This window comes from Aedes aegypti, chromosome 3, assembly GCF_002204515.2.
Source record: "Aedes aegypti strain LVP_AGWG chromosome 3, AaegL5.0 Primary Assembly, whole genome shotgun sequence".
NCBI classification, from domain to species: domain Eukaryota; kingdom Metazoa; phylum Arthropoda; class Insecta; order Diptera; family Culicidae; genus Aedes; species Aedes aegypti.
The window spans coordinates 256,939,447-256,960,482 of NC_035109.1; the positions used below are offsets into that span (position 1 = coordinate 256,939,447).

Sequence of the window (21,036 nt, forward strand, 5' to 3'; positions counted from 1 at the left end):
TTGCATTCAGTTATAATACGCTAATATAAGAAATGTACCGCTACTTATCAATTGTCTTATCGGAAATGTAACTAATATGTTAGTGGTTGTCCATTAATTACGTAAGACAATTTTTGCAGTCTTTAAGACCCCCGTTCTCCCAAAGTAAGATTTTTTGTATAAAAAAATAATTTGTATGACGGCCCCTTACTAAGAATATCATATAATTTAGATTTCATCAGATACTTAAGTAACACATAAGTTTCCACACATATAAGGGCCTTCCTTAGCCCAGTGGTTATAGTCCGCGGTTACAAAGCAAAGTCATGCTGTCCATAGCTTCGATTCCCGGTCGGTCCAGGATTTTTTCGTATTGGTAATTTCCTTGACTTCCCTGGGCATATAGTATCATCGTATTTGCCACACGATATACGAATGCGAAAATGGCAAAGAAAGCTCTCAGTTAATAACTGTGGAAGTGCTCATTAAAAAATAAGCTGAGAAGCAGGCTCGACCCCACTGGGGACGTAATGCCAAGAAGAAGAAGATTAGTTCATGTTTCACACTGAATAATAATTTGTTTTTATTCTTAGATTGCATTTGCGCATGACGTTAGAGTTTAATTTCAAATAAAGGGTGATGCTATGCTGAAATCCAGTGTATTGTTTCCCTATTTTTTTTATATTTTTTCCGGTCGATTTTATTATTTTTTAAGCCACAAACAGCCACTAACAACTATTATGGCGATAATTGATACTTCTACCTTGGATTGTAACGCGACTCCAAAGAGAGAACTTTTTATTCGAAAAAAATTAAACATTTTAAGTGCGAACTTAAAATTAATTTTTTTAATCTGTCCGAAATGGTCAATATGGTATATTAAAAAGATTTAAGTCGCTTGTGAAACACTGTATCGGATTATGAAAATTATGTAGAATTAGTCATGAAAAACCGTTTCATTGGTTTCATTAAAAAGTGCAATCGGATCGATCTATTTGCTCAAGGTCTTTACTACACATCGTGCATATCCACTACATACCGTCGATCATTCTTCAAATCACAAGCAGTGTTCAGTGATGTTATGTATATTATGCAGAAAAAAAAAAAACCTTAACTCATTCTGCACACACGCCGTTCAATGTCAAAGTAATTTTCGACACAAATCTAAAGAAGCGGAACCTGCTATGCATTCACATGACGTTAGCAGCGTTAGGTGTTGTTGGTTGACCCCTTCTATCAAACCCCAAGTCATCACTTTAGAGTATGTTAACTACTGTAATGAACAGAATAAATTACACATTGGTCGTTGTTCCATACACAATTATCAAGTTTGGAGGCTTGAATAGTTGACGAAAGCAGCCTGCAAACAACTTGAAAGTTGTGAAAAATACTAAATTTTGAATACGAAATAACTTTTAAATGAGAATATTGAGAGAAATAGTACTTCTGAAAATTTATTCAATATGATAACACTAGGAAGTTTGTGAAATACTATTTTTAGTAAAACTGATTGTTTTCAAAAATTTCCAAATTTGGTCCGTCCATGTCATTTTTTTCAAAATGGTCGGATTTACAATAACTTCAAAATCTGTTTTTGAAATTTTGTGAAGTTCCTGTTTTGTGATTTTTTTTTGCATTGCTCGCAGTGGAAATTTCAGGTCAACCAGAGCACTAGGAGCCGAGAACCGTACCTCTAAACTTGACAATTTTGTATGAAAATGTGTTAATGCGTACTTTATTCTGTCCAGTAATATATCTTGTTCACATGTTGCAATGCCTTCCTAGGCAGTGCATCGAATGAAGAATAAACCATTTATCTATTGTTGTACTGCAGCGTTACAATTTTTTAACACATTAATTTAAGTGTATCTATTCAGTTAATATTTTTCAAGTAGAAAATTGGCACTACCTATGTTCGATAAACAAAAATACGTCCAACTCAAGAAAAATTAGTCATTAGAACAACTTCATAAATTAAGCTTGACCATATCGAAAGCACACCATCGAGCTTAGTCAAATAACAACGGAAACGAAGGAGAAGAACTAAAACAGCCACGAGAAATTTCAATGCCAAACTCGGTAGGTACCTAAGAAGTGTGAAAGAGAGAAAAAAAATACACACGCGAACCACACTCAGCTCTACTCCAAACCGGATAATGATCGCTGGTCTGTCATCGTAAACCTGCTATAGCTCTATAACTGCATACGATACGGGTTAATACCGTCCGGTCGCTATGTCCGGATAGTATAAATTTTACATATTCTAGCACAAAATGTTGTTAAACAGCAGAATTTCTTCCGGTTTATGTCAAAAAAAAAAAGATTGCTTAAAATTTTCGAAAAAATGTTTAGTTTGCTTATACAGTTAAACCTTCATGAGTCGATGTTCCATTACTCGATATCGACTCATGGAACCATACGAAAAATCAAATGATGGTCCCCTTAAACAGCTTTCCACAGCATTGCTGTTCCATGACTCGATATACCCATGAGTCGATAGTCTCTTCAATATCGACTCATGGAGGGTTGACTGTAGTATTCTTCTATACACTCAAAAGCATTCAATTTTTTTTATTTGAAATATAGGTATCATCCTAAATTATGATAGATATTAGACCTCTACCAAACGTTTCCTGTTTGATTTTTTTTTTCTCAAAAATAACATACATCTATATAAATCAAAATTATCAAGAGCGAATTTATATTGAACTTTGCGATTAGCAGAATTTTGCATATTTTTACAAGAGCTCATTAGAAATCTCTGAAAGAGATCAAAACGGCGTTATTATTTTGTTCCATTCATCTCTCTTCCGTGCGTTTTCGGCAGTTTATCAAATGTGTCCGAAAATTGGTGCAAGACGGTAGCGAAGTTTACGCCCTACCATTGCTTAGCCTTAACTCGTCTGCTGGAATAAGTGTTTGAATTAAAGCACCACTTGTAGTCACTGCTACGCGATATGCTTGCTGATTCGAAATTGGTGGCTGTGCTGAGACGGGGTTATGTTTTGTTACATATTCACGGCAACCAATATATAGCAACACTGCTGTCTTACTACACTCACGCCCACATCGGATGTAAAACGGAGGAAAGTGATAAGGAAAGATTACGAGCCGTTCGGTTTGTTGGTGTGGCGATAAAATTAGTGGAAACAATTTATTTTCTTGCCATATATGCCACATTCCACTTGTTGAGATCTGCGCCTATCGTGCATAAGCTCATCATTCACGAGTGATTGGGCAGCAGTGATGCCCATGCAAATAATTCAATATTAATAATTCTTGATGGTTACGACTCGCGCTTTAAAATGCAAACTCATCTACTGATCCTATTAGGATTTTTTTTTTTTTTTTTTGGAAAATAGATGTTCTGAACAAATTTTAAGGTGTAGGCATATAAAAGGTTAAAAACATTCTACACTATTTGAAAATCTTGCATAATGCAATAATAAGACATATTATTCAAACCACTAGAATATCGTTGTGTGTGAGTTTTCCTTTTTTTTCATAACCCTTGCTGCAATCGTTAAGTACAGTAGGAAGAACATATGCTGAGCTTCTTTTGCTGATGGATTCTCTGTCTGTTTGATCTGCTTACTACCCCCTCCACTGTAAAGTATCGCAATATCGGCCGCAGAGCAAAGATTCACACCATCGGTCGACATTGGTCGGTGCTTAGACTATTGTACGTTTCAGGTCGACAAACGCCGTTTGGCGCTGCTGTTGTTAATGCGAAAGAGTGATATACATAGGGTGGCTACTATTGTCGAATTGTTTGTTGTGGAGTAGTGTTTGATCCTTTGCTCGCGTTACTTGCTCCTGCGGGGGCGGGTGGTGTGAGCAGGATCAATCGTGTTGCGCGTCGCTCGCGTGGCATGTATAAATAGTGGCACGGATCGCGTTAGTAGTGTTTGATCTGTTGATCATATCGCTTGCTATTGCGAGAGTGAGCGATGAACACTTGTTAGGCGTTAAACGGGTTAGGCGTGAATGTATCATGGATCGCATCACCAATCGCTGGTGACTCCCAGATCTTTACCTTATCCCACTAACCCAATATCCTTTCCATGACAACTGTGGAGATGCAGAAGATTCTTCGGTCTCTAGTAACAACGGTTGTCTATCTAACATTCCTTCCCTTCCCCGATGACCGTAAGGACGTGGCCGGCGCTGTTATTGACTTTTATAATTTGAGCTCTCGATTTGTGCACATTGAAGAATGGTTAGCTAATCCCAAGCCCCATTCATTAATTCCCTGTGCAACTTCGATTGCTCTAGTCAATCACGGAGTAGCAACTACGAATTGTACGGTCATATATGCTCATGCTCATGCTCAAGAGTGATATACATAGGGTGGCTGATCCAGTGGTAGTGTGTGTCCAATAATATGGTAACGCAATTTTTACGCGTGTTACAGACAATTTTTATTTTTGTGTGTATTTTTTTAACATGTCTCTTTACATAATAAAAAATGTTGATATTTAGTAAGAAAATAGTAAAAAAAGTTAAAAACCATAACTTTTTAACCTTTGCACCAGTTATACAGGGGCGTTTCTATAATAGTGAGTCTTAATATGAAATCAATGTAAACAACTATAAGTTATAAGTTAATGGTAGAAAGATTGAATGTCAAAATTAGTTATTTGTTTATTTAAAATAATAATTAAAACAAACAAAAATACTAACTCAGTTTTTATAACATAAAATATATCTTATTTTACAATTGTAACAACAAACCAGTAACAAAAAGAAATAATATTATGATTTATTATTATGGTTTTGGTAAGAAAACAATAACTAAATCAGATCAAGATAGTGGTACATTTAGTTGTAACAATTCATATTCTGAAACAACTTTTTTTTATTTTTATTTTTGATGTTTGTTCATTGTTGCAGTAAGATATTTTTTTAATTTTTATACCATAAAAACTAATTTGTAATTTTTTATTAATTTTTATTCATGAGACTTCAAACTACACTTTGTAGATTTTGTGTGGGTCAGGGATGGGAAATGTACTGTAGCAAACATTTACCACCTCACATTCATACATTCACATTTTTCCACATACATACATTCACATTTTTCTACACGACCATCAAAATCCAAAGCAAACCATGACCGTTCAAAACAAAAAAAATATCACGGCTCTTCAAAACTGTAATCTTCTTCTTCCTAACGTTTTTTCAAACCCGAATTCGAAATGACACGATTTTTGATTTTTGCTCGATAAAGGCAGCATGAAATTGAACTTGTTTATATGTATCACAACGGAATGATTGTGCTCTTGCTATTAGCGCTAATAGATTTCAATTAGTTGGAAAAACAAGCGAAATATTAGCGATTGAATTATTTAACATTTTTTTCAATCATTCACCTCGAGATGGCTGCCCGAAAACTAGAGTTTTCAAATTTCCCGGGAAACGGGAAATAAAATTACCATTTCCCGGGAAATCCCGGGATCCCGGGAAATTCTGAAAAACGTAAAAAAAAAGCAAATTTGGTGGAATTTTATTTTTCAAATTATTTGTATTTCGTGTAGGGTCGGTGTTCCCTTAGTAGACAGTCATCTATAGTCGCACTAGTAGCATTTTACGGCCGTTGTGCTACAAATCGTTGCAAAACATTTTTAACAGGAATCATTTACCTTAGCACCATTGATACACAACTCGATTTTGTTAAAAAAAAATGATCGAAACATAGTTTTGCTTATTATTTAAGCTCCTTTGCATCTATAGAACACCTATTGTTCCTATAGTAGTTTTTACATCAATCAAAAGCTTTTGATCCACTTTTTAAAGCAAAAATGTAAAAGTTTTGTAAAAAACACGGATTTGATTTGTATTTTACTTTGTATTATAGGCTAAAGTAGCACAAGCGCAATAAACGCAAAAAAAATGTTTTCGTATTTTTTGAGTATTTATTTTACAAAACCGTGATTAAGAGCTTTCAGACGTAAAAACAATTCCACTGGCTTTATTTTTCGATTTTATTCGAATATTTGTTCTTAGTCATGCGACTTCTTCGACCCTATATGTATTTTATTTGTTGGTTATTTCTCTTCTTCATGAGTAATTTATTCATGTTTCTTTAAAGAAATGATAGCTTCATTTCAAACGCTAGACTTCAGAACAACAAAGTTTATAGCATTAGGCAAAAGTCTTCGTGGATTGTATTCTTGATTCAACTAGAGTCTTTATATTGAAAATTGTGACTGTTACATCAATGAAAACTTTATAAGCCTACTTAATTCATAGAAAAGATCCCTTGAAAATTCCTTTATCTTATATAGCAAAGTTCGTCAAAAACGATATCTATTTTATGAACAACTATTTCATTACAAAAAAAAAACAAAAAATCAGCATCGAAATACAACTAGTGATGAAGTGAGTTCATTGGTTAGAATTATATGATAAGTAAATGGTGCGATGGGTTTTGTTTGAAAATAGATAGTAATTTCTTTTTTTTTATAAAGCTACCCGGGAAATACGGGAATCCCGGGAAACAGAAAATCATTTCCCGGGAAACGGGAATCCCGGGAAATCACAATTCCCGGGAAATGTTCCCGGGAATGAAAACTCTACCGAAAACGATCATAGCGGAAAGACAAAAACATTCAAGCAGTGTGTGAACCGTTGGCAGCGCAACGCCTGATGGTATTCGCTCTAACGAAGCTACGGTGCTGCCATCTGGAAAAAGTTTACTCTGTGCGTGAAGCGTCAAAAATTCCACCCGGCAAGGTATAGGAAGTGAAATTTCAAATGCTTATATAAGCTTAATTACAATCTTTTAAAATATTTTCAGTATATGTTGATAAGCTTTTGATGGGCTACATTATAGACACATTATTTTGATTTAATATTGTTTTCCTCAATATTCTACGGATTCTATAGCTTATCATAAATCTAACCCCATACACTTAACAGAATTTAATTAAATTATGTATTGATTTTTTAGAAGCATTTGAAAATTGACTTCCTATGCTTTGTCATGTAAAGAAATCGGAGCTTCGCGCATAGGGTCAACTGTGGTAATTGCCTTCGTCATCGCGAATTGATACTGCTGCTGCTTTGTGTTTTGGTTGACTGGCAGAATCGATGAGCTGTGGTAAATAGTGGTCACAGTTCCCAAGCCTGGTGTGGGTATCGCCAGAACTAACTAAATCAATTATATTTTATGTGCTGGCATACAAACATATTTTACTATGATTGTAATATTTGTTATTCAATAGATGTTTTATGTTATTTAGTATTTTTTAATCGAATAAAACAAAATTACCATGAAAGTACATTTTGTTATTGATTAGTTATTCGATGATTTTCAAAGATAACACATCAATAAAAAAATTGGCTATGATTTCATGCTTTGACATCAATGACTAAGTAGTTTTTCAAATAGGGATTCTACACATATTTATTTTGTCGCTTATTGCACGTTACCACCAATGTTATAAAAAAGCGGACCAGAATATTTTCTTAAAGAATTTTTTAAGACGCAGCAAAATAAAACTGTTGTGGGTAAATTTTAATTATTCTGGACGTATAGATACCATTTTAGGTTTTGTTCAATAGCTCTGGTGTTGAAATCCGGAATTTGAAAAATTGTTGAGAACGCGTTAAGAAAGTTCCGGCCTCTTATATCTGTACACGTCAGATGGTCAAGTGATTATTGTGGTTCAAAAAGTGTCCATACACACATACACATACAGTATTGGACAAAACATTTGCAACTTTTTTCGATTTTTTTTACAAAATGGCCAACTTTGGTAGGCTATATCTCGGTTATTTGTGGACCGATTTGAATGAAATTTTGGCAGAACATCAAACATAACTTTAATTTCTACATATATTTTTGTGTGATTTTTCCAATCACAAGTTCAAAAGCATTAACGGTTTGACTAAAGGGAATTTTTTGACGATTTTTTATGAATGACATTTTTTTACAAATAAACATATTGAAGGATATTGGTATCTTGGAGATTTTAACGAGATTAACAAGTTTGCTGAGTTCTTGTGTAGGGTTATAAGATTTTGAGATAAATAGTTTTGAATTTTTCGTCGAAAATTACACTTTAGTTAAACCGTTATTACTTATAAACTCGAGACTGGAAAAATTAATCAAAAATGTATGTCAAAATTCAAGTTATATTTGATATTCTTTGAAAATTTCATTCAAATCGGTCCATAAATATCTGAGATCTAGCTTACCAAAGTTGGTCATTTTGTATGGAAAATCGAAAAAGTTGCAAATAATTTGTCCAATGCTGTACGTTTCTGATAAAAAGTTTTCCGGACTGAAGCGGGTACGAAGCCACACTCCTTGACACGATGCGGCTAAATGTTTGGTAACACTGTTCTCAAAGCATAGAGTATCATACGGATGCCAAGCGGCAACTTTGGCAAAAACGGCTCTCAGTTAACCCTTCAAAGACGTGGACGCCCTTGTTGCACTTTTTCGCTCATATCTTTTACTCAATTGACCAATCCTCGAAATTTAAACGGCTTTGTGCAGGGGATTAGTTGCACCTTCAAATGTATCTACAAGTATTTAGTGTACATCCCCTATTCCAAGAGTGATTCTCGGTTAAATTTCAATATATTTCTAACGTATTTATGTGAATATATATTAGCATAGTATGTATTAAGTCTATCGATCAAATGTGGACTATTTTTTAATCAAAATAATCACTTGACCATTTGACATGTTTAGATATAGGAGGCCAGAACTTTCATTATGCGATCTTGTATAACCTACCCATTCTTAAGATAATCCTTGGGGTATTCTGGTGACATTCCAAATGAGAATATTGGAAAACATTTGATTGAAATCCGGGTTTCTGATGAGATCCCTGAAAGGTTTTTGATTAGAATCCATGAAGGTTTTGTTAAGAATCGTGGAATGATAATGATGAGAATGCAGAAAGGATTATAACGAAAATACTGGTTTCTGATGATAATCCTTCAGAATTCAGCTGAGATTCTTGAAAGGATTATAATGAGAATTCTAGATGTATTTTAATGAGAATCCTGGAACGAGAATCCAGGAAGGAATCTGATGACAGTTTTGCAAGAATTCTGCTAAAAATCAAGAAAGGATTCTGCTGAGAATCCTGGAAAGATTCTGATGAGAATCCTGAAAAATCCTGAAAAGATTCTGATGAGAATCCTGGAAAGATTCTGGTGAGAATCGGAGAGAATTTTAATGAGAGGTTTCTGATGAGAATTTTGAGAAGATTGTGAAGAGAACCCGGAGATGATTCTGATGACAGTTCCAAGAAGATTCTGATGAGAATGCTGGAACAAATCTAATAAGTATCGTAAAAAAGGTTCTGATGAAAAATTTGAAAGATAAGATTACGGAGAGTATTCTGATGAGAATCCTGAGAAGATTCTAATATAAATCCCGAGAGGGTTTTGATGAGAAACGGGATCTTCCAAAAGCGTACCTAAAATTATTGAACAAATACTTAATTTTTCTTATTTTTTATAGATCTATTTTATGAAGAGGTTAAGGTAAAAATTCATTATACTGCATTCTTGAAGACGGCCAATAGCTGAAAGCCACGCTAATTCAGATAATAATAATTAAGCATTCTGTTTAATATAAAAGTCAAACTTTCATCGTAAGTTAACCGTTGACTCTAATTACAGTGCGGTCCAATATAGGCACACATGATTCGAGCTCTATATGGTTTATCATGTATAAACTCTGTTCTCTCTATTCTATCTTCTCTATTCCGCACTTCGAGAGTAAACCGAAATATCCCTTATTTCATTTAGATCGAAGTGCAATTCTTACCAGTTCCGGTCGATCACGGAGTAGCAACCATTGACATGTACTATGCTATGCTATGAACTGTATTCTCTCTTTCTTGTGTGGACTTTTGCTTATTTTAAATAACTTAAACTGATTTGATTTTTAAGCTGTATGAAAAAAAACAGCTGTATGTAAGATGTTGAAACAATATTTTAAACAAAAATAGTCGTTGATTTGAAAATTAAAAGCAGGGGTTTCCCCTAAAGAACTAATTATCTGCTTTTACCTTCAATGTTGACTTTTTTTTTTCAAAATACTGTGAGGTATCAATGAGTCGAAAAGGTGTCGTATTTTATTTCTCATTTTGAAACACTAATTTGGGATTCGCTTAGCTTCAAGATAACTTTTCGTATGTTTTTTTTTTCTATAATCTAGATCATTCAAAGTACTCCTCAAGTGCCTTCAATATTTATAATAATATCTGTATCCATAAATAATTATATATATATATATATATATATATATATATATATATATATATATATATATATATATATATATATATATATATATATATATATATATATATATATATATATATATATATATATATATATGTATATATATATATATATATATATATATATATATATATATATATATATATATATATATGTATATATATATATATATATATATGTATATATATATATATATATCTATATATATATATATATATATATATACATATATATATATATGTTGATGTACATAACATCACAACATAATGTTGATATTTGTCTATATTGTTATGTCATATATGTCATCTGAATCGCCATTGAGTTAAGATTTTCATGAACTACATGCTTTACCATAATTTCGAGTCGCTCTATATGTGCGGTTTATATAAGATGCTGGCGGGAGATGTCCAAGACGCAGTTATTACATTTTGAGTTCGTTTTTTTTTACAAAGTATAGTATAAGTAAGTGCAGCTCAAGATTACTATACTTGTTCCAAGATTTGTAGGAATATCTTAACACCGAATGTCTAAGTAATCCCACATAAGATTTTAAGAAGACTACATACAATTAACTACAATTAACATAATTAACTAAATGTTCTATTATTCTATTCTTTGCAGGACGAAGTGCTGGCCATTTCCGATAAAGTCATTCTGCGAGCGGACGATCTGCTAACGTGGGTAACACCCGAGTTGGAGTGGAACTGGGGCCTTCGGACGACGTACAACAAACATAGTGCAAAGGACGCGATGAACACGACTCGTTTTCTCAGTAAGCATGCATCGCTGGACTTTGGAGAAATAGACAAGGAAAAGCATGCCGGTAAGTAGATTGAATTGCTTCACTTAAATTTATGAACTTTCACAGATACCCAACGAAAAATCGTTACCCTTCACATTAACACTTGTTTTTTATTTCGAAAACGGAGAACAAATTCACATTAACGCTTCACGAGTAACCGCCTAACCAAAACAGAACATTGACGTTGAGTAGAAACACATGCATTGTTTAGTGATCGTTTTACACTCGAGACTAAATCACCGACTTCTCGAGATTTACTCCGAGCCAAATTCGAGTTATGGTTTCTGTCGGAGCACCTCTCATGTTTCACAGCAGACTTTTTCATGATGATGGCAATCTCGCCTGTGGAAAGAAAAGTCACACAGAAAGAAGAGAACCGAAATGAGACGTTTTGGAGTAAATATTGATCATTACTATAAATAACATGCATCAAACACTGACAGTTATTTAGTCGCGGAGTGTTTTCAGCGATTGTCTTGTGTAGATTTGTACTTACGATTGCAAAATTATGATATTACGTGGCGAGCGACATAGATACTTTGGAATGCACTCGCACTGTTTTCTTTCGAGAATGTCCTCCTGTACTATGACACTAACTTCGAATCGGTTGCCGGTCAATCGCTGTTCGCCGGCGGATTCGTAGTAGGTTCGATGTATCGGCACCGGAAGTGTGTGGCCGGAGTAGAAAATAGAAGCCGGTGCGGGGGGTAGGAATGCACTGACCAAACTTAGCACCAGTAGCCACCGAAAGCATGGCAGATGCACATTCATAGTATCCAGCCGCGACATGTAGACCGCTTGCACGAGCACTAACTAACAGAGGAATGCGAATGGTTGGTGTTCTCGCCACTGACTAGACTTAGTTGCGATGGCGTTCTCTGTTACAGTTTAAGTTTGGCTAACGCGGCAAAATCGAGCACTGCGAAATGGTTTGGTATTTGAGCACTAGGGTGCGCCTTATTTTTTCAAAAATTTGCAATACACAAAACTTTTCAAAATAAACACTTTGTTGCATAAATAGTAATAATGCAATATTTTTTACTCGTATTTGTGTCACGGACAACTGTGGCACCAGTTGCGTTCCGTGAAACGTTCTGGGAATTCCTCTATCTGAGCTGGTCTTTTCTTGGCAGTGTATGAAAATCCAAGTTATCTGCAAAACCATACGCTTTGTGCTCATTCAAGTTTGTTCTTAACAAACTAACGCTACAACGTCAACCTGCGAGCGCAATAAAACTGAGAGATCGTTAACCGTGTGTGTAGCGATTTATCAGTTAGGGGTAGACGACGGGGCAAGATGAGCAACCTAAGGATGAGTCCGACTTAAACCTGCACACTTAGGAAAAAAACATTGAAATTTACCTCATATGTGCACGGCATATTAAAACATGTGAAATTACGTGAATTTAAGTAACAAATGACGTAACTTTCCGTCACATTGAACTGACTATTGTTCGGGTTTCAAAAATTCACAAGAATGGCATATTTTTAAGTTCAAATACCATCATTAAATTTTTTAGTGTGTACTTAAACATTCATATTTTAGCAAAAATGGTGATCATCCCTATTTTTTACATTATTTCTTTAACCTCCAATAATCCAAAGTTTCTAAAAGTGAATAACACTTTAAAAAACAGCTGTTTTATCCTCGGTCAGTATATCACTTCGGCACAAGATGACGATCTTATGATTTTCATAAAAGTTTTCTGTTGAAGTATTTCATAAAAACGACCACATAAAAATCTTGAGCGTAGTATCCTCAGTGTAGTGATGAATTTCAAAAATTTACCCTTTTTTCGGCAGGGTTTGTTAAAACCTAACCCTACTCCCTGATTACGCCACTGATTTGGAGATAAACACCACCAGCAGTTCAAAATAATATCTTCGAATATTACAAGCATTGAAAAATGATGGTCTTTTGAGTAAATTTAATATTTTTAATGCGGGTGATTAAAAATATTAAATTTACTCAAAAGACCATCTTTTTTCAATGCTTGTAATATTCGAAGATATTATTTTGAACTGCTGGTGGTGTTTATCTCCAAATCAGTGGCGTAATCAGGGAGTAGGGTTAGGTTTCAACACCCTGCCGAAAAAAGGGTAAATTTTTGAAATTCATCACTACACTGAGGATACTACGCTCAAGATTTTCATGTGGTCGTTTTTACGAAATACTTCAAAAGAAAACTTTTATGAAAATCATAAGATCGTATAATGAACCATCATCATCAAGAACGAACAACTTAACGTGAAGATGCATCGAAGCCAAACCTCGAATTTTCAAGAGCACAAATCTAGAGAACCAGACAACCGTTTGTGCTGAAAATGCTACTCGCTGGTCACTCGCTGGTGGTGACCAATCGATTAGATTTTCAACACGAACAATTGTCAGGTTCTCTAGATTTGTGCTCTTGAAAGTTCGAGGTTTGGCTTTGGTGTATCTTCACCTTAACAAAGTAGATATTCGTAGCGTCGATAAGTGTGTGAGTAAATCATGGGCTCTCTGATCTCGATGTTCGTGGTTCGATATAAGGTTTATTTTTTATTTCCAATAAGCATTTCATATGATTTTTTTATTAGAGACACTTTACACCGCTTGGTGCATTCGTGTCTGAAAGATGATGTCTTCTTTTTCCTTCGGTAAAACTTTACAGTAGATTCGTATGATTTTCGAAGCTGTAGTTCTCAGACTGATTCGTGAAAACACTGTAAGTTTCAGCGGGTTTCACACAGCTTTATTCAAGCTGCCATGCAAATTTTGTTTTAAATTATAAGACCCCTGCAGAGTTTAATGAGAGCAAAATTAGCTGAGAGTTCACACTTATGTATTGTTATCATGTTTGATCTTTTTTTACTGAGGTTAAAATATCATGTGAAACATAAATAAATTTCTCAACTTCGAAATGATGGTTTTATTAATATTTCAATTGTCGAGCTTTTGTATGTTGTATAATCTCGCTTTTCGTATACCTTAAAGTGCCCTAATAGGATAACGACATCCTTCTCAACCCCTCTACCGGCAGCTTCTTTTTTACCACATGAAAAACATTCAAATCGCAACAACTTTTTTGTTTCTCGGTATTTTTGCACCATTTTTTCACAAGTTCTCAAAAAACTCTTTATTGATGATTGGTAATCTGGTTTTAAAGATATTCCAATGTCCCTTGGGGGACCGACATTTTCCATATAAAATGTCTTAGGCGGCCATTTTGTTTAGTGTCCACTTATCGAAACAATAATTTGTGGGCTATACAATGTAATAAGGAGCTGCTCTGAAAAAAATCATACAAATTGGTTAAGTATTCTTAGAGATACAGTCGACTCTCCATATCTCGATATTCTACATCTCGATTTTTTTTTTCTAATTGTTTATTTATTAGGCTCATGCGTGTTTAACACTTCACGGAGCCGATGATCTTTTAAATTATATTGTTTTATACAATTTAATTAAAAAAAACTATAATCAAACTAACAAGTGAACTAATCTTATGTATCGGACTTTGAACCGATAGTAGATAGTAGGGAAGAGCTTCTCTGCTTTACACTCCTTGACGACTTGGCCTCCAAGTCCCGTTTTTTTCTGCGGTTCCGTTTCGTCTTCCACTCTAATCTTTGCAATCCCTGCATATTGCGTATAAGTTTTCCCATTGGACCTCCAAAATCTTATAGGCACCGGTTCAGGCTTGGGTTCCACTACTTTCTCGTTTTCCTGCATTCCCGTACATGCTTCTTCCGATTCAATGCTTTCAGTTTCTAAAACCTCGATCTCCAAAACTTCCATTGCCTTCTCTTTATCCATCGACGTATTCTCCTTCACCACTCCAGCATAGGTGCTTGGTTCCTTCATTTCCTCGTCCATATTAGGACGTTGGGTCTTTTTCTTGGGACAGACGCTCATTTTGTGTCCTTCTTGGGCACAAATAAAACATTTTTCCTTGTTCCCAGCATAAAAGACATTACCTCTCCAATTGAGGAAATAAAGAGCCGGTGGTATCTCATGCTTCACGTTCATGTGTACCCCACGAACACCGTTGAATATGTCCAACCCAAGACCATAAGGAAACTTCTCACGTACCACACGTTTAACTTCTCCGTACTTTCCTAGCACCAGCGATATTTCTTTATCGGGTAGCTCCGGTGGCAGTTCACACACTCGAACGTATTGGAAGTTGCCCTCCGCATCTGATGTTTGCACCATCACTGTTGTTCCATTCGCATATTCAAAGCGGAGTGGATGCCCATTGTTCTCCAACGCTTGCTTGAATGCTGTTTGGCTCTTGAATTTTAGGTAAACGCTGTGATTTTCTGCTCGTCTGTACAGAGTATCCAATTCGACGATTCTGAAATCTAATGATTTCACAAATTCCGCGATTTCTTCATATGATGGCCGCGCAGATTCCGGAGGAAAGGCGAACCTCAAAGTGTTCTTGATTTCAACCATATCGAAGCACACTTTTAACAGTTTCAAAAAGAGACTAGTTGTACTGCAGCCGTTCGCGACAGTAGATGAAAGCAAACTGTCTACATCTCGATATCTCTCCCTATGTCGTTGATTTTTTCGGTCCTTTCATTCTGCATACATTTCCACACTCCATATCTCGATGTGATTTTCATTCCCCAGTTTCTCTCTGTATGTCGATATGCCCATTATCAAAGGTTACTAGACTAGATTTTAGGGGCTCAAAACAATTTGCGAAGACGAAATGACGTCTGTTTGTTTTCAATTTTCCAGGCAATCGAGTGATTTTCATTCTAGTATTCACTGAAAAATTGTTCTATGTCTCGATCTCTCCCTATCTCGATGGTCCCTTCGATATCGAGATGTGGAGAGGCGACTGTATCTAAAAAATACGATATGAGGTTTTTTGAAGTTTTTAAAATCTTTATTTGGCCAGCGTGGTACCAGCAACATATATGTTCTTTACTTAAAAACGGATGCACCAAATTACTTCATTTCATCACAACGTAGGTACTCTCATTAATGTATTGTTCCGAGAAGTGAATATCCGAATACGATAAAAATATGTAGCCTGAGATATATACGTGGGTCCCCCAGGTAATTTCGAAATATCTCCGGATCCAGATGACCAATGATCAATGTTGACACAGATTTTGAAACTAGTTTTTTGAGAACTTGTGAAAAAAATATGCAAAAATATCAAGAAACAAAAAAGTTATCGTGATTTAGATTTTTTTCTTGCGGTAAAAAATGAAGCTTCCGGTAGAGGGGTTAAATGCTAACAGTTGGCGCCAGCGGCAAGAAAGTACAGACAACAACCTTTCGAACATGCAGTTTCTCTCACTGGCCGTCGAGCGGCGACACTGATGTTTGCATTCCACTCATTGATCGCGCTACGCTTGTTCCTCAAATGTCTAAAACTTACACAAGCGCATGGAAGAATGGTAGTCGAGAACTGTCAAAACGTATGGAAAATAATGAAAAACGTAAATTACTTGTAATCAAGAAACTGGATCGAAAAAGTAGTGATTAAAAATCAAGCGTAATGTGAATAGATCACTTTATGTGTTTAGTTCATCTTCCGTGGTGTTTTCTTTGCTTCAGGATTTTATTTCTACTACCTCTGAAAAAGAGCCACCTATTGCCTTTTCAGTTTTGAACATCGCCCTATTCAGCGCATCGCCTAATTTCACGCATTTGGTCCAAAATGTAATCGATAGTTATGCAATCTTCGAATCCCATACCGCTATCTGTATATGATGATAATACCCCAGACAACCAAAATGTGCGTATAACGAAATCACCTGGAGGCTTTATATGTGCAAAATTTCACTTATAAGATGTCGCGAAAGGGCCTTCTACGTTCAAAAGTGGAGGCGATATGCGTGCATATTTTATGTGATGAATAATAACATACAATGCGAGTGTATAAATATTCTACCGGACTAACCTGTGATCTTATGCGACATAACTTATGATAACAAATGTTGATTTGACAGCTGCTACGGATTGATTCGACTTACTTTGTACGAGTGTACGAGACGAAACAAAATGTACAAATGAACTCAGAAAAGAAATGTTTTATGCGAGGAAACTCATCAATCTGACGAATTTATCCACGGTGTTTTTCGAGTTTGATGTAATTAGTATGAATAAACGAGTTGTAACGTGAGCTTTCATGTGATTTCTGGTTGTCTGGGACATCACAATTGCACCTAATATTATTGTAAACGATCAATTCCAATTTATTATAAATATTCCAAAATGCTCAGAATAAGGATCTTGGGTGCGCTAAATAACGTTCCTTACGGTATTTTTAAATAGAATTTTCGCACTTCTAGCAAAGCTAGAAACCTTCACCCAACCTGGCTACCTGGGGAGCTCGTGGAGTTAAGGCTTTGTGGGTTTCACTATTATGGTTTATTACTGAACGGTCTATTGCGGATGCACGTCTCGAGTGTGATAACAGAGAAAAAAGTGGAAAACAACTCTGTACTTTGGCTTGGGCTAAAAGTCCGATGTCCCCCTGGAACTACCTCATGGTATTACTTCAGGGTGCGGAGGACTTGTTGATGCCTCTACGCCCTTTCGCCCTTTCACCTCTTATTCTATTCGCTCTGGCTGCAAATTGTCTCTTCAACGCCATTCACATTTTGGAGCCGACGCCTGGGCCATGTGAGACTATTTTCGATGATTCTACCCCATCAGCCCTAATGCCATTTCCCCGAATGCCATCACCCCTAAATCCATCACCCCGAATGCGATTTCCCCGAATTCACAATAAGCTTGACATGAAATATTGACGACATTTCCTCATGATATTGGGATTCGGGGTAATGTCATTCGGGGTGATGGGTCGTTCAGGGTTTTAGAATTCGGGGTAATGGCGTTCGGGTTAATAGCATTCGGGATAATGGGAATCGGGGTAACGGGGGGAGGATCATTTTCGATAGATGCTACTGAGTTTGTTGGCACGCTCGACTCCATTGTTCTGCTCGTAATGCTTTTCGGGTGGACCGGTTGGATTCCAAGGTCAGTCTTGCGATCCCGGTTGAGGGGTTCGTCGTGATAGATACTATTCGGCGTAGTTCCAGACGGCCTACTCCGATACAGAGTTCCACGAGCGTATCAAATTAAGCTTCAAAGTCTTTTTTTGAAACTGTGAACAGGTTTCATCGCATGAGACATTTAGATTCCTTGAAACAAGAAGCTTATTTTAGAAGTTAGGAGGTTTGCTACTCCACTGATTCGGAATCGTTTCCCTCCTAAACATCGAAAGATAAACTCTTGAACTTGTCTCATGAGTTGAAACTAACCTCAGATTCTGATTGAGTCACCTCCTCATCATCTAGGACAAATAGGTGGGTCTTAGTGGCCTGTTACTCTCTTATACTGTTCCGACCGTAACTTATAAGTATTCACAAGAACAGATACAACAAGAGTACAATATGAAGGATCTTACTCCGTAACGCACCTCGAAAAGGTGATCTACCCGCGTTGTTCATACTCCGTTGTTGGCCGGTAGAGGGCCGAAGTCGGCCCACCGATTCCGTTTGGAGAATGGCTTCCGGTTCACTGGCGCTTCGATGACTCAAGCAGGTGATTCGCTCGTACTACTCCGAATAATCCCCGATGAATCTATCTCACTCCGACGAAGATTTCCCCGGCGGCGATCTCTAGAATCGATGCTATCCGGGCAGATGCCCAGGTCGGTCCTGCGATTTCGGTAGAGAGTGTCATGTCTACCTATCTCAAGTAATATTCATTATTCCTGATGACTCTGGTACCTTTTACTTGTTCGTACCTACGGGATTTTTGAGCTATAAATGCTGGCTGACTTCCGGTTCACAGGCGCCCCGACGACCTTTTGTAGGTGCTGTTCTAGCCGACGGAGGTTCTAGCCTACCCTGACTCGAAGGCAGTAGGCCATTCTGCATTGTCGGTTGGAGGGTGACTTCCGGTTTGCAGGCGCCTCGACGACTTATTACCTATGTTACGCGCATTCTCACAAAGAGCAGCCGTACTCAACAAAACAGCCATCACCGTATTTCGTACTACCGTTTTGACTCATATTCCGAACACTTAACAGGCCAACAGTGACTTCAGATGCATCTGATTGGCATAAATTGGCTGATATTTGTGTAAATTTTTCATTTCTTCGCAAAGTCTGTTAGCTGTTGGGTGTACCGATAATATTGTTGATTTTGTTAGTTTTAGTATTGTTTTTACGTAAAAGTATGAAACAACATTTTGATTCAAATGCCGAACACTGTGTTCATTCTGTAGTCCGAACACTTTGACTCAAATTCCGAACAGCACGAATAAATTGTCGTCAAATGACTAATTTCGCAAATAAATTTATCTGAGCTTGTTCTACTGGTCTCAAACTAGAGAATCATTACTACTCCCGTGGAATAAATTATATTGAAGACGCTAAAATTAAATTGCATTTGACTACCATTTCCTTGTTATTTGGCGACTTATTTTAGCGAAACATTTCAACCAAATCGCCATACAAAAACCGAGTGTTCGGAATTTGAGACAAAATGGTATGTTGAACCTCGGGAAGTCGAAGATAACATGTTCTGGCGTTTCTTCAATCTCCATACACTCAGGACAACATGGTGAAAACCCATGGATACAGATAGTGCTTGAAGCAGCCGTGACCTGAAAGGGACTGTTCTCCGTGCTGCTTGTTAACCTAGGCCGATAGATTCGGGATGAGCCTGATGGTCCACCTTTTTTTTCAGAGGCGTCCCATTCTTGTTGCCACCTAGCCTGCGAACGAATGCTTGCCAATTCCTCGCCTACCTGGTTTCTCTTCGCCGATAGCAGTTGATGTCTTCGGACAGGATGATGCAGATGATAGAGCATGTCGAATCCGACGATATAGTCCTGTACGCGCTCACCACTCGCATGGTAATGAGTCGGAACGCGCTGTTTAACTTCTCCAGATTCCACTTGGTCTCTAGCGCCGCGTTCCAGGCTGGTGCAACATATCTCGGGCCCTTTGGGTAGCTCCAACGATAGGATCCCTTCGTATATCGCATTCCACAGCGTTGGACCCATTATGGAACCTTGTGGAACTCCAGCCGTTATTCTTACCTCCTTTGGGCTGGCGTCTGTTTCATACCTTAGTACTCAGTTTGGGAAATATCTTTTCAAAATCTGGCAAAAGTAGTCGGGAGCACGCATTCTGTGCAGCGCTGTGGCAATGGTCTCCCAGCTGGCGCTGTTGAACGCGTTCTTCGCATCTATCGTAACCACGGCACATTCACGCTCCCCTCTACGCTTTTGTTTCAATGCTTTCTCGGCCCTCTTCAGCACCGTCCTCGACCTTCCTTTTCGGTCCGTTCTCGCTCTCTGTGCATGTCATCACCCTTACCCATAACGCGGGTAGATCACCTTTTCGTGGTGCGTTATGGGGTAAAGATCTACCAGTGAACCCTAGTCCTGACTGCTTCAAACGAAGAGAACAGGATGTTATAGTAATCAAATAGTCCTTGTTACATTTTGAACCTTGTTGAAAGTGACAAGTCTCGGTTTTCCCAGTTGCCGAGAATGATCTCGAGACAAGGAAAAAAATGAGCCGAATTCAACAATTTGTTTTCTAATCTTTTATTTATTTCGTTCTCTAGTTTGAAGAAGTAAGGACTAGGATTCTGATGCATGGACAATATCGGTGTAATTTCTTGGCTTTATCAAGGGATCCGATTTTGCCTGATAAAGGGGCGCGCCTGTGGAGAGTGCATGCACCACACTCTTCGAAGGGTAGGAACCTTTCACTTAGAATCCTTTCCTGTGATCAAGTTAGGAACGAATGCTTTATCACTTCTCGATAGTGACAAAGTAAAACGACTTGCACTACACAAAGGACACGGGATATACTACAATAGATCAAATATTGGTCGCAGTAGTTTATGTTCCGAACAGAAAAGAAAAAAAAAATGTCATCACCCTGTTGAGGATAATCCGTTCCATGAGTTTGTCGAGTGTATCTGGTAAATATATAGGCCTATATGAT

The 21,036-nt window shown here is 37.0% G+C and overlaps 2 protein-coding genes across 7 annotated transcripts in view; one reads left to right on the plus strand and one right to left on the minus strand.

The window, feature by feature from the left end:
• LOC5575335 (AT-rich interactive domain-containing protein 5B) overlaps positions 1 to 21,036 on the plus strand; it is an 88,659-nt gene that overhangs the window by 56,419 nt on the left and 11,204 nt on the right. For all 6 annotated transcript variants that reach the window (XM_021853808.1, XM_021853805.1, XM_021853806.1 and 3 more), the window contains exon 5: positions 10,873 to 11,074. In XM_021853808.1, the coding sequence (XP_021709500.1) occupies positions 10,873 to 11,074 (202 nt within the window). The remainder of the gene's footprint in view (positions 1 to 10,872; positions 11,075 to 21,036) is intronic.
• Positions 11,144 to 12,145, minus strand: LOC5575336. The gene is made up of 2 exons (XM_001655664.2): positions 11,550 to 12,145; positions 11,144 to 11,395 (listed from the first exon to the last, which is right to left on the minus strand). Exons 1-2 carry the CDS (start codon positions 11,840 to 11,842, stop codon positions 11,353 to 11,355), a joined length of 336 nt encoding a protein of 111 aa, XP_001655714.1. The 5' UTR covers positions 11,843 to 12,145; the 3' UTR covers positions 11,144 to 11,352.